Genomic DNA, 16,931 nt, shown 5'->3' with positions numbered 1-16,931 from the left:
AGTACTCCTTTGTTTTGGAGTGCGGCACGAATATATACGTGTTTATAAATTCATTTTAAAATTTTATTTATTGTTTGGTAATAAAATTGATATATCGGAAATATGTAATGATCATCTGATGCTGCTAATTACACGTGCTATTATATCGATTAGTTATTATTCAATAATGAGCGCAATGTTCGCAGGTCACAAAAATTAAGAGTTCGCGTTCCTGAAGAATGACATTTTGAAGTATATAATGTAATATTTTTGCCATATAGTCTGTGATCCCATAGTCATTAGTGAGCTATTTCTCAAATTAAACAATTAAAGTTTAAATTTCTGCTCCAAACAATCAAAATGTACATGACATTATTCAAATGAATTACTAACACAAGTAAGACCCAATAGTTAATGAAACTCTACGCTATTTTAAAAGATTCTAGAATCTGTAAATGGCAAATAAAAAACAAATATATTTTCCAGTGAATTTAAAACATTCACTACAGTTACAATTCCGCCGAAACTCTCGCAGATAATAAATGAGCCGAACGTCTCAGAACTGGAAACTAATTAAACTCGAAGGTACGAATCAATACTTATAAATTAAGACGGTTTAACTTGCAAAGGTAATTGGGCAAAAGTTCATCTCAAATATTGATACTGTGTGACGTCGCCGCTTCTGCCGACAATTTGGACTAAAGAGGCTTTTACATACTATTCAAATACAAGAACTATATAAAACTAGTTACTGCACGCGGCTTCGTTCGTGTAAAAGTTTCTCTGGTATAAAACTCCCGGTATAAAAAGTAACCTATGTCTTTAATTGTGTCAAACTATCTCAATACGAAATTTAATCGAAATCCGTTTAGTGATTTTGAGATTATCGGGTTCAGAAAGACAAACGCATTAATAATAAGTAGGTATGTAAGAATAATATAAAACATATATTGGCTTAAAAATATCATATTAAATTGAAATGTTACTTTAAAGTATAATTATATAATCATGATTCATAAAATTATGAACGGTGAATATTGAACATGTATTAATTAGCAGACTGCCTCGGTGGCGTAGTTGTATTGCATGTCCGGTACAATAGCGCTCTGAGGTCCTGGGTTCGAATCCCGGGTCGGGCAAAGTGATATTTGGGTTTTTCTGCTCAGTATCAGCCCGGAGTCTGGATTTTGTGCCCGATATGGCGATGGGCTCGCCCCTATCACATCATGGGACGGAACATACTTGGCGAAAAGTGGGTGCCCTAGTTGCGCCTCTGCATACCCCTTCGGGGATAAAATGCGTGATGTTATGTTATGTTATGTATTAATTAGCAATTTGCTTTGCTTTGCCAGTATTGGATTATTAGCCAAATAATACGTAGGTATCATATTTAATATAGTATTAAATGTAAATATCGTTAGAACATATTTGATATTCGTTATCATAATTATTTTTTAAATATGTAACTTAAGTATTAAGCCGAGATTTTCCAAACGAGCATACAGTTACGTACAAAAATTTGAGAACTTTATGAATATTTAATTACAAAGGTTTAGAATATTTTTTTCTGGAAATAATTATACAATTAGATAATAATATCAGCCCTGTATTATATACTTGCCCACTGCTGAGCACGGGCCTCCTCTACTACTGAGAGGGATTAGGCCTTAGTCCACCACGCTGGCCTAGTGCGGATTGGTAGACTTCACACACCTTCGAAATTCCTATAGAGAACTTCTCAGATGTGCAGGTTTCCTCACCATGTTTCCTACACCGTTAAAGCGAACGATAAATTCACAAAGAATACACACATGATTTTTTTAGAAAAGTCAGAGGTGTGTGCCCTTGGAATTTGAACCTGCGGACATTCGTCTTGGCAGTCCGTTCCACACCCAACTAGGCTATAGCCGCTTTTTTTTGTAATTATTTTACTAAGTTTTTAATTTTACTGCTCATAATTATACACTTATGAGCAGTAAAATTAAAACTTTAGTAAATAATTACATATTCTTATGTTGATTAATTTTGGAAATACATATCAAAAGTTAGGTGTCATTATATTCATAAAATTATTAATGATCACGCAATGAGCACAACTAAATTATTTCCGAACGCACGATAATCCGCGCATTAAAGTGAACACGTTAATGTGTACTGTATAGAATTTAATATTGACAGAGTTCTAAAATACATTATATTTTAATTTGGACGTAAATAGAAACATTGAAGCTCCATGTAATTCAAAACTGTGTAATTATATCGCTTGGAAAACATGTCAGTCACCAATGATTTTGCAAAAATCTATTCTAATTAAGAATGGATTTTTTGCGTCAAAACGTAAACGGCGTTGAGACGTAGATTTTTATTTAAAACTACAGAAATATGTTCTGTTTCAAGATCAAGTTGAGCGATATAAAATGTCGTAGGCTTTTGCAAAAAAAATTACACTTCCAATTAGACCCCAGCCATTACTTATATTAATCAATTATTAAAAAGTACTCATTTCGAAAACATGTACCATTAGCCAATAGCCAGTACAAGATAAAACATACATATTATTGCTTTGAATGACGAGACGAGCTTGCCGTTCGCCTGATGGCAAAGAACGACTGCCCATGAACAGTAGAAACACCATCCTACTCTTTGAATCACAAAGTATTGTTTAGTATTGCACTGCGCTCGCCAACCTGAGACATGAGATATTATGCCTTATGATATCCAATAGTAATACTGGCTGCAATAATAAATCTTTCTAAAATATAAAACAGCTATATTACTAAAATTTTAAATTTCATCCATCCGAATATAAGACTACTTGAAATAAAGCGGGTCATCAGAAATAAATGTGCAAGTTCCTTAAGGCACGAGCTTCGGCTCTCGAAGTTACGTTATATTCTTTCGCTTACTTTATATTATTTAGCTTTGATATATTCGCAATTTAAGTTGGCTGAACTCGACGGAGAGCGGCCAGATTAAATTACATATTTTTTCCTACTTACCAAAGAAAGCAAATGACTTCAAATTGTAAACGTAAAATTTGAAATGAGACAGAAAAAAGAACTGCCTTGAGGCGAAGAGTGAACGTGGGACGTACATAATATATTAAAGAACATTACGTAACTATGTACTTGAGAAAATTAAATACTTAAATGCGATTTTTTATTTAGGTAATCTTATGTAATTACACATGAAATATCTTTTGGACCATAATATTACAATATTTTGGTAAAGCACTATCTAATTATATAACATTTAAAAAAAAGGAAAGTGTTTGATAATGTTGATTATAATGGCTTAAAGGTTCTCCCGTATTCTAACACCTAATCTGCACTTGTTATAATAAAAAAAAGAAAAATCTTAAATAGTAAAAAAATATAATTTTATTTCCAATAATTACCTTTATTCCAATGTGAATTGGAAAGTCAGATGCTAAAGCTGGTTGCGAGTGCAGCGCCGGCACCAGCGACAATAAGGGACAGGACATCATAGTTGCGCCAACCTGCGAACAATAAAAAATAACCTTCAAATACTTGTACATAAAGTGTATTTTGCTGAACTCTGATCGCGTGGCAGTAGTGGTCAAAATTAAATGAAATGTACGATTGCTCAACGTTAAAAAGACTTATACTTGAAATTTACACTTTAAACTTTGTCCATTTTAATACAAGTGTCCAAGAATCAATGAAAATTACATGATTATGGGATGAGACATAACCTACCACATTAGTCATACGAAAGATAGCGAACCCTATCTTCAAGATACACCTTGACTACCAAGTCTGAATATTAGGCTGAAGGGTTCAGGTCCTAAAGGCGTTAGTGAGCATTAGCTATTAGTATTCTATGTACATTAGATATCTGTGTCATGTATTAAAGTAAACACGTATTTATGGTAAATACGAAAAGGCACTGAATATTTGTGGAAAAAAGTATGTAAATTACAGTTTTAATGGGCAGAGCGACGTCGCGACATCTGCTTGGATAATTTGGAGAGAAGCATCCCAATCCTTTAAGTACCTTCACGTTAAAATTCTACGACACGAGATAAATAACATTAATAGCGCATTTTCGCAGATTTTCGTTTTAATTCAGTATGACATTTCGTACAATATGGGTCTTATTATACTAATGCTTCTTGTCATATTTTTGTTTTAAGATAACATGTAGTTTTTTGTACAATGTTGTCACAATGAAATTATATTCATACAACAACAACAACCAATTTTATAAAAATATTTATTATTTTTTTCTCGCAAAATGTTTCAAATAAAATAATCCGTTATTGTTTTAATACAATACTCTTTGAGGAGACAAAAAACTATTTTATATTTAAGCTAGCCAAAACGTTTTCCTTACAGAAAACACTTTAACACAACCCAACAATGTCCTGGCAAATTACGCGAGCGCAAAACAAACAGGAACGCGCGAAGGCGTGAGCAGATACAGTGGGACGTCCAAAACAATTTAGTTAACGATGAATTCGGAAAGGCCGGATAAACTCGCAGATATTCCTCTCTAATATTCCGTGTGGGCCGGTACGTCCGCTGAAAATGTTATGAATAATATATTGTTCGGAATGCGAGCGCCGGTCACGGGAGATCAGTGCGCATTACTACCGGGCGCGGGCGAGCGCCGCGTGACAAATATAAGCGGTGAACAAACGGACAGCCGCGATACAATCATATTTTATTTATACAAATGCATTTTTAAATATGAACACAGATTGGTATTGACTGGAATTAAAATGTGAAAAGCGGGTTTCAGTTTCGATGTTCTTTTGATTATTTTGTTATGTTTATTATTTTATAATCTGTATGGTATATCTGAAAAATAGTTATTAGAAAATAATTATACTTTTAATTGCATCGTTTTCGCATAGTCAGTTTGATAGGGCATGATAGATACCTGATATGTTAGTAGGATACCATGTTATGTGGTCACTACGATATTAACTTTCAAAAGTTTTATACAATATGAAGACACATAGTAGGTTTTAACTATGTTATAATCAATCCTTGTCTGCAACTGAAATTAACAACTGAATTACTGCATAATATAATTAATTATTGTAATATATATTTAAATTGTGATAACATGCCTATGTCAGCATTAAAACCTCATGTTATCAGAATAGCAAATAGCCCACATAGTCTCACATGTCACAGCAATTCATTAAACATACAAACGATTAGACGCAGATACATTGTTATGAATGGAAAAGTAAAGTTTTAATCGAAACAGCCCGGCCGGCTCCGCGTGCCGATCCCGCGAGGCTTCTCGTTACAATAAGTTAATTAAACTACACACTAATTGAATCATACAAAACAAATTCATTCCGTCAATTGTTATTCATAATGCTTTTATGATTTATCAATGTTATTTATATTTTAAACCTGTATGCTAACTATTTATTTCACGGTTTTCTTACTAAACTTATATCTGAATGGTGTATACGTACTTACTGATTATAATTAGCTACGTACTAAAGGGAGTTTTTACTTTTTAGGGTATGCCTGTGTTCAGCAGTGGACTTCCAAAGACTGAAGAAGAAGAAGAAACACTATGAATTTATAAAGAAAGGGCTCCCTTTACACACGATAAACGCAGTGACCAGGACATGATTGTCCATATGTACACTGCAATATCAGAGATTTCATGAGCTCGATTTCAAAAGTTAAGAGGAAAAAGGAAAAAGTGAAGTCAGTCAACCTAATGAATGAAATGAAAAAAAATGAAATGAACTCACTGACCTAATGAATTGTAAACATAGGTTTTGTGTGAGATAATACTCTGGTCGGGTTGAGTTAGTAATGATGCAGAGAAAACTGGTAGAATTAAGCCGCAGTATTGTAAATATATTCCATGATAAAATATTGTTACGTAGATAGGAAGGGGACGAGTGAAAGGACTGCTTGCGGAATACACACTCATTTATTGAGTGATAATACGTGGATCATTAGCCAGTGGTGGGCGCAGCCACACACACATACACAACAATATACAGCTCATTCATCCACGAAGACGCGTCGCACCACCTTTTGTGCGGGGACTAGCGGGGTTCGCGGGATAAGAAGCAGTCCCCTCAATCCAAGTCCAAGTAGTAAGTCCATCCAAGCTATTTCCCCGATGCTGTCCATCGTAGTGCGCGTGTACACGTATGCTGTTGACGCATACTGTAAAGTAGGGAAAGTAGTGGGGCGCGTCTTCAGGGATGAAATGATATTGTGTTACTGGCTTTGCCAACTTGAAAGAATTCCCCAGAGGTCAAAATCCTACTAACACTATGCCTTCTCCTGGCGTCACCATCTTAAGTCATCTAGGACGAGCTTGATTGATGTGCCAAATTTCCTCTAAATTCGTTCAAAAGTTTTTGCATTTTCTTCTAATAAACAGCTCAACATTTTCCCAGACATTCGCATTTATAAAAACGGTAAGGTTGACGAACCGATGTATCTAAAAATCACGGGTACACGTTATACAGGCTTTTAGTTTGTACAGCATTTCCACACAAACCGCACTCTTCAACTATTCAACGCGGTGGAAAGTTGTGTTATTATGACAGTTTACCGAACTCCATTAATTACATTAATGAATACATTAATATAATTTAATGGAGTTAGATAACTATGCGCGGTGAGATGCCTGAAGTAAGCTTCCCTTTTATGAAGCAAAAATTGTGTCAGCACTACTTTGTAGACCTTGAAAGTGCAGTGTTACTAGAGGCTTGTCCTATACGTAAAGTTGTAATTTTATTGATATACATATATAGGTATTGTCGATCAAAAGGTGTGAGATTAGAATCTAAGTTATAAATCAATCTTCGTTAGTGTTAACAAATAGTCCTTATCAACCAGAAATATTTGAACTCGAATATAAATAATGATGTACCTTTATTTCGCTATGTATTTTTCTACTACAAAAACTTGATATCGTCTACACAGTCCCAAAATGCGACAAAAGACTCTCACACCAATCAGTCGCAGAGTAAGTACTCTTTCGTTAAAAAACTAAAATGTTTCGTTAAATAGTCCGCAAATAATAGCTCCTATATCTTCACTACATGTGTAAATTCTCAAGACGTTCGCTATAATTTACGAACTAAAGTTTGCGAACTGTTTGGCGTGCGTGCGGATATATTTAACGTTATGCGGGATGCGTACGCCGCGATTTCAAATTACGACTCGAGCAACGAGAACATTACTACAACTTAACACACTTTTGTCACGTCGTTTAGTATTTTGAATTATTAGCCTTGTATCAGTAGGTGCTTATCAGATCTGGTTTTTTATGCAATAGAATCTTACGATTCTATAAGATTAAAATAATGTTTTAATGAAGGATGTTCTTCGTTCTTCATAGTCGTACACTCATGATAGAGTGGTCGTGGTAATGTTTGGTCTGATTAAAAAGCTGCCATTTTCGTCGCCATATGCCTCGATGTTTGGCGGAGTAGAAGCATTCGTTTATAGAAGAATGTATCATGGATTTGATTTGGTCCAACGGGTAGTAGCGCATCTACGAGCTCTTTTCCTTGAACGACTGATCGTTCCGTGATCCTCATTTCGGCTTAGGTGTCCGAAGAACTTGAAGGAAGTTAGTTGATATTAAATATTTACTAGCGTTCAACACTTCTAATATCATAAGTCAATGCGTTGCCAGTTTTAAAGGAAAAAAAAAAGAATACGATTCGTGTCTGTAGATATCAATTATCAATCTCAGGCAGGTTTTTCACTTTGCTCTTTTTCACAGTACCAGTAGAACTTGATATTCGACACTCAATTAGCAGTCTATCCTACTAGTGAACGTTCATATTCGATATTTTGTAAACCTGTAGGAAAACCGTCGAAGATTCGCACGCTTTGTATGAGTTCAGAGGACTTATACTACAACCTGACACTACTCTCAATGCAATCCCATCTTAAGATACTTACAAGGCTAATAAATACTGTTAAGCCAAAGTATTTATATTAGCAACAAAACTTGCGTCTTCCAAAGGCGATTTTACTTTGTAAACGTCACGGCAAGCTGAGTTCTGCAAATTTTGAAACTTACAAGATTTGCGCGCGCGTTGCATGTGTCTTGAATTTATGATTTATTACCACTAGCGTACACGTATCTATTAGTTCTTGCACAATACATTACTACGAGAACTTGTCAGTTTAAATTCAGCTTAATAATATATATCCTTACCTAGCCAGTTAACGTCTAAATTAAGATCAAAGTACAGGTTTCGTCCCACGAAATAAAGTATAAATATAATAGCTATTATTATGTTGTTCTAAATAAACGAAGTGGTAAATCAATTAGTACTTGTAAAACAATTTCCATCACCCAATTAATCCGGATTTGGAAAATTCCCGTGTCGAAAGTAATTCCCCGGGAAATGTTTTATGGGCATAAAACAGTTATGCAGGGATTATTTGTTAATTAAAAAGCAATAAAATACGCACAATACCCTACAGGAATTCATAAAGCGATACAAAATAACCGATACGCTAATTAACTTGGTCACTATTCGCGGAATTCAGAAAATTTAACAGAATTATGCGACAAAATTGAATTTCGAAATGTTTCGTACATATATGAAAAGCCGTTGCATATTGTTTATCATCAAATCCGTTGCATATATGATTCATTTTGTAAAATAATATCGACAAACGTATGAATAGACTCTTTATTGCTTCTGTTTTTGGCCATTCCTAATTTAATAACCATTCAAACTGTTGATATAAACACATTAATTACAATATATATTGATTGACTTTTTTATATTGACTAGCCGCCTAATTTGGGTAATCTTTACCTACTCCTGTTTACTTCTAATAATTATCAAATTCTATCTATATAATTATATATTATCAAGGTATGTCTCCTTTTTAGTTCTAACTAAACAGGAGACATAACTTTTATGAGAATTTTCTTTGCTTAAAGGTGAAAAGAACATGTTACATTAGCTTTTTTTTATTTTTTATTTACATTATAATCATCTTGTCTTCTGTCCATAGCAGATTTGTCAACACGGTTCAGTTATCTTCTATCGGCTATTGTTTATGATGGTACTATACTTCTACGAACTGATTCCACAGGATTAGTGTTCAGATCAGTTCTATATAAGTAGTACAACCCATTTAAAACCGACTGAGACCAACGACATAACAAGCATATATTTACAAAATGCTCTGCATTTAGCCAAACGTATAATATGGAATGCTCTACACAAATGGAAAATGTTGGAAATGTCGATAATAAATAATTTCAATAAGAGAACCATCTCAATTCAGCAGTGAACGATTGGCTTTCTATAATTTTGACGGATCCAATTATTTTATCACTCCTTTCCGAACGCGGGATAGCCTCGAAATTAATTAATTAACTATAGGTTTAATTAAATCATTCCGGGCTCGCTTAAATTTATTTTTTCTTTCGGGTGACAGGACAAATTTTCATTCTTCCAATTCTAATATAATATAAGGGTGTGCCATTTTTATACATTGTTGAAGTGCCTAGATAATTTTTTTGCAATACTTATTGCAATAAAAAAGAAACGATTGATGGGAAAGCAATAAGACCGGCCGGCATAATTGTGCCAATCGCACAAGCATACAACGTCATTGTAGTAGAATTTTTTTTTGGACTTCACTTCTTTGCATCATCTGCAGTAACATTACTTTACGATACTAGACTATAAAAAAACCCCACCATTTGGTCGGCATTAAGTCAAATTGCATGAGTCACTATTCTGGTATCTACAGAGATACTAGAATAATGACTGATGGACAGAGGTCCAGTTCATTACGAACCGGTTACTATGCTAGTTGCAGTGTCGAATTTATTATCAAGTGGTCACTGTGCCAGTTGTAGTGCAGTCGTATTTCAGTAATTGGAGAACGCGTGTTAGGACATGTTCATAATAAACAATAAATAATAAATCATATGTCGAAGTGATAAGGTGTTTTATTAAATACTCTGGTATTGTAGATAGTATGAAGTATTTAACAGAGTAATGGGAGAATAACTCGATTTCTTGAGCATGAAAATTTTAATAAATAAATTCAAGAATAATACGTAGATTTGAGTAAATATGAAAAATTACATACATTTTTAACGGAAATTTTTCATATTTATTTTTTCAATATAGTATATTCGGGTCTGTATGCTTAATCACACAGAAATTGGTACAATGAAATGTGATACAGTGATTTCACAGTAAAGGAGAATGCCCATTTTTGTATGAAAGTTGGGCTACGCTTGCGTCTGTACAAAACCTTCACTAAACTATAGGGAATATATCCTAAATCTTATATAAATTGAAAACAATTGGATATTCGATGGGAGTTCGGAGTAATCAGAATTTTATTAACTCGGTTATTTTGAGGTTAAGTATGGACTGCAATAATGTACGGTAGAAAGTACCTACGTGCCTTATAAGTTCAGTATTGCAGTACCTACTTGATATTGCTATAAACAATTATTGACATTCTTTTCACTTAGCTTTAATCGCTCTTATAAGAAACTGATAGGTATTAACATATCTGATGAGACGAAGCTCCAATAAAACTTCTAAGATAGTATGGCGGAATATTAATTTTTCCACTGAGCATATACTACCCGACCCTTTGTGTAAGTACATATTTTTCTGACTTATGACTTATTCTATTACATGGATTAATTTAATCTTTATTTTCACCTACCATTATCTCATTTCAATATGGCGTCAACACATATTGTAGAATAAATTCAGCTTAGTTTTTATGACCGGCCGCATGCCTGATGCGTTGGCATTAGGCATGCGGCGATGCAAGAGGGTTGCCTCTTTGGAGGATTCCGATCCCAGGCAAGTCATGTCAGTAACACCGAGATAAAATGTTGCTTGGCCTGGAAATCGAACAGGAACCCAGGAACTAACTTCACTGCCTAATTAGGCTAATAGTTACTTATCTTAGGAAAAGAAAAATAAAACAAGAAATACGAAATCCGATGTATATTTTTATATAGATGTGTATTTTTGATAGATATGGCTTCCCAGAAAACAAACAAGAACTTGATGTGGCTGCAACACGCTTATAATAGTGCTGAAGTGAGTGAATGACTTCTTGCAGTGCTGGTCGGGTCATGTCATGTCGTTGTTGTCTGTAAACCTCTCTATTAACTGATCTCCAGCAGGCAGCACAAATTCATTCCAGCCTTAAAACCTGAAATATAATGTAGAAGTTGAGTATACATGTTCAGATTATTATTATTGATAAACTGTGTTCTTTAGTTTCTGCAAGATTTTTCCCACATTGTGGGTAGGTTAATAATAATCCACATAACTTACAAACTGGATAGCTTGTCTAAGAAATATACTTATCGTTGCTGTGGCATCGCAATGGTGCAGTTAAAACATCGCCGGGATATGTCGTCTCGATTAATTGTCCTGGGTCTAGGTTCTACACGACTTTGTGTTGCTAACTAAAAGCCTTTTCCGTCTCAAAGTTCGGAACACACATTATACACCTTGTTTCTTAACCCTTCATTGATCCAATTCACATTTTACTTAACAGTGAATTTCTCGACTCAACATTAAAATACATAAGAATAACACTCTGATCATGAGTAAAATATTTTAATAATGAAATATTTTCATTCTGACAAATCTAGTGTCAAAAGGTCATTCATTTCAGTTGCCAGTATAATAAAAATCAGTACCCATATATTTATTTAATTAAAAATAAAGTCCAGACATGTTTTAGCTGACTTTAGTATTTCTGTCAATGCAAGTACAAGTCGCCATTTGTTTGTTTTTAGAAGGATTAATATTTTATCTTTTTTACCAGCTATTTGGAGTTTGGTTATAATTATTAAGTAAAATATTTTTTTTATAACAATATTTTTGTTTAATGAATAATATATTTAATCCATATATTATAGGTTCAAGTACAATCACATTTATTGTGCATATTAACTTTTTTATTCCATTTAAAAGGGGAATTTGTTATAAATTGGTATCAATTCGCCATATTGGCAGTAAATTATCAGGTGTTTGATTTGCAACAATTAAACAACTTTTTTTCATATCTTTAAAACCCCTATTTGCTCATGGCTGAAATAAATACAAATGAAGTAATAATTAAAATTATGATTTTACATGGTTATTTGGTTAAGACGCATGACTGACGCAAAGATAGCCTGGTTTTGGGCATTGTCCTTTACATATTATGTAGGACTTTGTATTGAATTTTCAATACGGAGAAGGTTTTCAGCACAAACTGCACCCACAGCTAGTGAATAATATGTTTTAAAAATAATCATTGAAATTACTCCATGCTTCGATTTATTTAATTGTATTTGGTATGTCTGCGGCATTGTAAATAATACATGTTTATATGAATTAAAATATCAATAAACCGTAACCACAATTACCATCATAGGTATTAAATAATTTATATCCTAAATTGCTTTTTATAAAGTAGAGTTTGCACTGTTAAGAACAATCTCCGAGCCTAACAATCCTTGAAGCACTTGAAAACTTGAGTTTTATGACATTAGTATAGAGTGAATCTGCAATATATTCTTCATTTTTAAATACAAATGGAACTTAAAATCCTTGGTATTATTTATTCGGCTTTACGAGTGAATTTTCGAATAAAGTGCAATCAGCCTTCAAATCCCATATGATTTAATGAAATACGCCCATAGAAGTCGCTTTAAAATGAATGAAACGAAAGCTATCAACGATTTACACGGACAAAATATTCACTGGGATATCTTCAATATCCTTATACAAACTATGCAACTAAATATTATTTCTACACATATAATTCAAAACTCTTTGCACCGCGTAAAACTTAATAGAAATAAATAGGTGCTTGACAATGCAAATGTCATTACAATCTCCAATTAGCTTGAGCTAAGCAACTAGCTCTATAATAGATAGTTATTCCGTTAATCTAACGCTTGATTAATAGTTAATATCCGTATGGCATCGCAAATTTCAGCTCTGTGCATGTGATTATCTTTACGTTTGAGATAATGAAACATAGATATAGAATTGAATTGATTTCTCTATTCTATATTCAAAAAATAAAGAAATAAAAACGGAAATGTAGTCTTTTATTCAAATCTGAATCCGTCAATTAGAGAATAGAAATAATTGATTATTGAAAAGTGATTATGATATTTGTTTACATTTTATTTTTCAATCTCGTGAATATGTTATGTTGGAATAATGCTCCGAAAAAAGGTTACTTATTGGTTGAGCAGATTTTTCAATTATTGTATTATCTATCAATAATTAACTGATAAAATCAACTTGTTTTCATCATATTGGTTTCATGCTATTAGCGACAGTATGCGACTAAGTTTCCTATTTTTATGTCAACAAGTTGAAAAAGTCTGCACTGAGCCTTAATTTAAAACAATTTCTTATAACGCAACTAGTTTCCACGTAGCTTTTCCGATAAGGCGAATCGCTAATATTACGCCACTAACTACAACAAACAAACGCAATCCTTTCTTACAATACAGGCAAACAATAACTTCATGCTACTCCTTAATAATTAAACTTGGTCTAAGCACAGAGTTAGCGATTAAGTTGCAATCACGCCGCTGCAGTTGTATTTAGTTGTTGCTACTCCATCGGAAGCAGTGCGCGATTTGCGTCATTATTGACTGATGATAGTATAACAACGAATTTATTGAGTAGCAATTTTGAGTTATTATCATCCGTAACACAAACAAAAATATGAACAAAAATGTTTTCTTAATGTCTCAAATAGTAAAACATAGCTCACAATCCTTTATGGATAATGGTAGATTGTGATCACCGGAGCTATGGCGGAAACTTGCTATAGTCTTTTGAAGATCCGCTATAGCTTTGGTCGGATAATTTTGCTAGTAATAAATAGTTGTGAATATTTTTTTTAATTTATTGATTAGGAAGCTGTCATCCGTATCCAGATAGCTTGATAGCACATGTCAAACAGTGGGACCAGTTTGCAAGTTATACTAAATAAGCGGACGGCAAGTCTCATTGTGCCAAGTCAACTCTAAGTCGAGCCAACTTCCGGTTGTTGTTCTAGTTAGTTTCCTGGATCGCGCTAAAACTTACGTGCTTTTAATATGTTCATATTAAATGGTCATTAAAACTATAAAGTTTCATAAAATGTACATTACAATACATTTTTTATGAGTTTAGTTTTCGCTTCGTGAAACGTTAGTCTGTTTTTACTTGTATCACGTTCTTATTATAGTCTGTTCCTTGATGTATAGATACACTCAAGCCAGTATCAATACTTAACGCGAGGCAATATTTACCGAACTTGCTCAAAACAAATCACCATAAAGTAAACAAAATAAATAACCTAAGTAGTTTTTAATGATTGATATTAAAGATCTCGCCGAGCTTGGAAACATAAACAAGGAACTTTCATGGAATATTTATAACACACTTAACCCTTACCCTTTGGTTATAATCGCTCGTAATGCCGTAAAAATTACCCAATTCGAGGCGAAAATATATTTTGTAGACTACTTAAAGTTACGGCTTTAAATATGCGCTAAATTAGTTTAATAAATCTCCTTATTATATCTTGCAAATATTCGGTAACGTAAAAGCGTTATTTTGTAACGAAATCTTGCCGTCTATTCGTGCCTAATTAAAACGATTCAAATATTTCATAACGAAGTGAAAAACGCATTAAAAGTTTATCGGCGTGCCGGCGCCGGCGGAACCTCTGTTCTAACAAAACAATAACAATGTCATGGATTAAAATATTACGTGGCGACGAACTCTTTCCCCTACTTAATTACTGTCATAACCCGTGCTGCTGTGGGCATTGGATTTAGGACTCATTTTGATAGGTTGTTAAATGAGGGCAGTACTTTCTGATTTACTATATTTAACCCATGGAACAATATAATAATCACACTTGGTAGTAACGTAATTGTATAGTAACGTTATTGTAATGTAAGTACACCGTCATATTGATAAGGACTAAAATAAAGAAATGGGAAATCTAACAGTAGCCCAGATGAAGTAAAATTGCCGTACAAATTACGAAAGTTTATGACACATGGATAACCATGGTCAGAGTTTGAACGTATAATAAAAGTAACACGATTCAGCTTCTTTAATACGCATTTACCAAATTTATAGAAATAATAAACTATGTGTCTTCAACAGTACGTAACATTCAATCATTCCGCATACCAGACATCAAGTGATTCATTAGGCAACAAGATATTTAATAGAATCAGTCAGCCATTGTATAAGCAGCTGGAACGCTATTTGATGTGTGCCTTCACGCTTTGAACATGTAAGTATGTATGGACGATTTTCCTAGTTGCAAAGTTACTTGTCCTATATATATTAGATAAAAAATGAGAGGCTTAATTTAATTTCAAGTCGAGTTAACAAATTAATTAAGGATCCGGTTAGATTCTACGCAACACTAAACACAATTACTTTTTTATGATGATGACAAAGAAGTGACGGTAGTCAATCTAAAAATAGCAACTAGGAAGAGAGAACAATATTGCCACCGTTGAATAAGAAGTACCTACACTGCTATAAAAAGAATTGTCAGAATACAAACAACGAACTTTTTTCACTGAAGTTGTGATGTCATAAATTAATTTAACAACTTAGATTGAGACTCCCAAATTTTTTCAATAGCATGAGCTTTTCAATTGCGATGCCTTCTGTGTGTGACGTCCCCTTGTCTTATTTCGTTATTTTTATTGTCTTCCAACTCAAAATATATTCATATTTTTTGTATATTCCAAATGGAAACTTCGTTATTGCTGCTTTATTTGGGGTGTGAAAACAAAAGTTTTATTCTAATTTTAATTTTAGATTGATAAAGTCAAGGCGCGGCAAAGTTAAAAATATTTATTAATACAATTATCTCTTCGTGAAATAATTTTATTGTATTCTGTTTACCCGCCTGTCTTAAGAAGATAGTGTTTTTTTATTGCTTATTTGTTATTTGTATCAAGGTTTTGATTTTTTTCTGGCACATCAAAGTGACTACGCTACACATACTACACTGGTCTTGATGGTAAGCACGATGCCGTCTAGATAAAGTATCGAATGGCAATAAATAGCTATCTCATGCTAATCGATACAATCATGTCGGCCTACTCAGACTCAGACTATGTGGTGGTGAGGAAGATCAGAGTTCTTCGTCACCCTATGCCAGAGGAACCCAGGATCAATGGAGGAAGGGAATACCCGTCCAGGCAAACTATTCCAAAACCTGATGGTGCGACAAAGAAAATAGTTAACGAACCTATAGCTTCGGGACGTGATGGTTATAACTATCAAACTGTAGCTTCACATGCCAGCACGCGTGGTTTTGTTGAGGAAGGGAGAGGAGGGGATCAAATAGAACAATTACTAGGAGTATTCGTCAAGATTAGCAGTAGTCCGTACCCGGCCGTATCTGCGCTTTATACAAGCGATAAAATTGACCGGATGTGAAAAACCGACGCACCTTGATCAGGATTCCAATCCTGCGTCATGTAGCAGATATAACGCCCTTCGGCTTAGATCACAATGGATGTCCACACCAATGACTCTCAGGTCATTCCGGAGAGGCAATGAACTCAACCAGGCTCTTGCTACTTCATATAGAAATGAGGCCCAGAGTGCGGTTGACCCCAATGACAAGACCCTCGCGCCTCCTTATAGCCCAATCTACCCGCGAACCAGATGGCTCATAACAGTATAGCCCATGAAACGTGCTGTCATCTGCGTAATAAATTGAATTAATGTTGCCAAACGACAAAATATCAGTGATAGGCAAATTAAACAAAGTGGGTGACCGCACCAAGCCCTGTGGAACTCAGCATTTAGTATTATGAGTTTCAAAGCATCCGCACCAACGACGACATGCATTCTACGCCCTTGCAGAAAGCCAGCACACAGTTATCGGCTAACCCATATTCCGGAAGCTTGGAAAGAAGACCAT

At 34.1% G+C, this 16,931-nt stretch overlaps 1 protein-coding gene across 7 annotated transcripts in view; it reads right to left on the bottom strand.

The window, feature by feature from the left end:
• Positions 1-16,931, bottom strand: part of LOC115450613 (polypyrimidine tract-binding protein 1) — a 431,449-nt gene that overhangs the window by 231,296 nt on the left and 183,222 nt on the right. For all 7 annotated transcript variants that reach the window (XM_037443023.1, XM_037443026.1, XM_037443021.1 and 4 more), the window contains one exon: positions 3,377-3,478. Coding sequence is in view for 4 of the 7 variants with exons in the window: in XM_037443021.1 (XP_037298918.1) it covers positions 3,377-3,466 (90 nt within the window). In the remaining 3 variants the exon portion in view is untranslated. The remainder of the gene's footprint in view (positions 1-3,376; positions 3,479-16,931) is intronic.

Source organism: Manduca sexta, chromosome 26, assembly GCF_014839805.1.
Source record: "Manduca sexta isolate Smith_Timp_Sample1 chromosome 26, JHU_Msex_v1.0, whole genome shotgun sequence".
NCBI classification, from domain to species: Eukaryota; Metazoa; Arthropoda; class Insecta; order Lepidoptera; family Sphingidae; genus Manduca; species Manduca sexta.
This window is presented reverse-complemented; position numbering and strand designations above follow the sequence as displayed.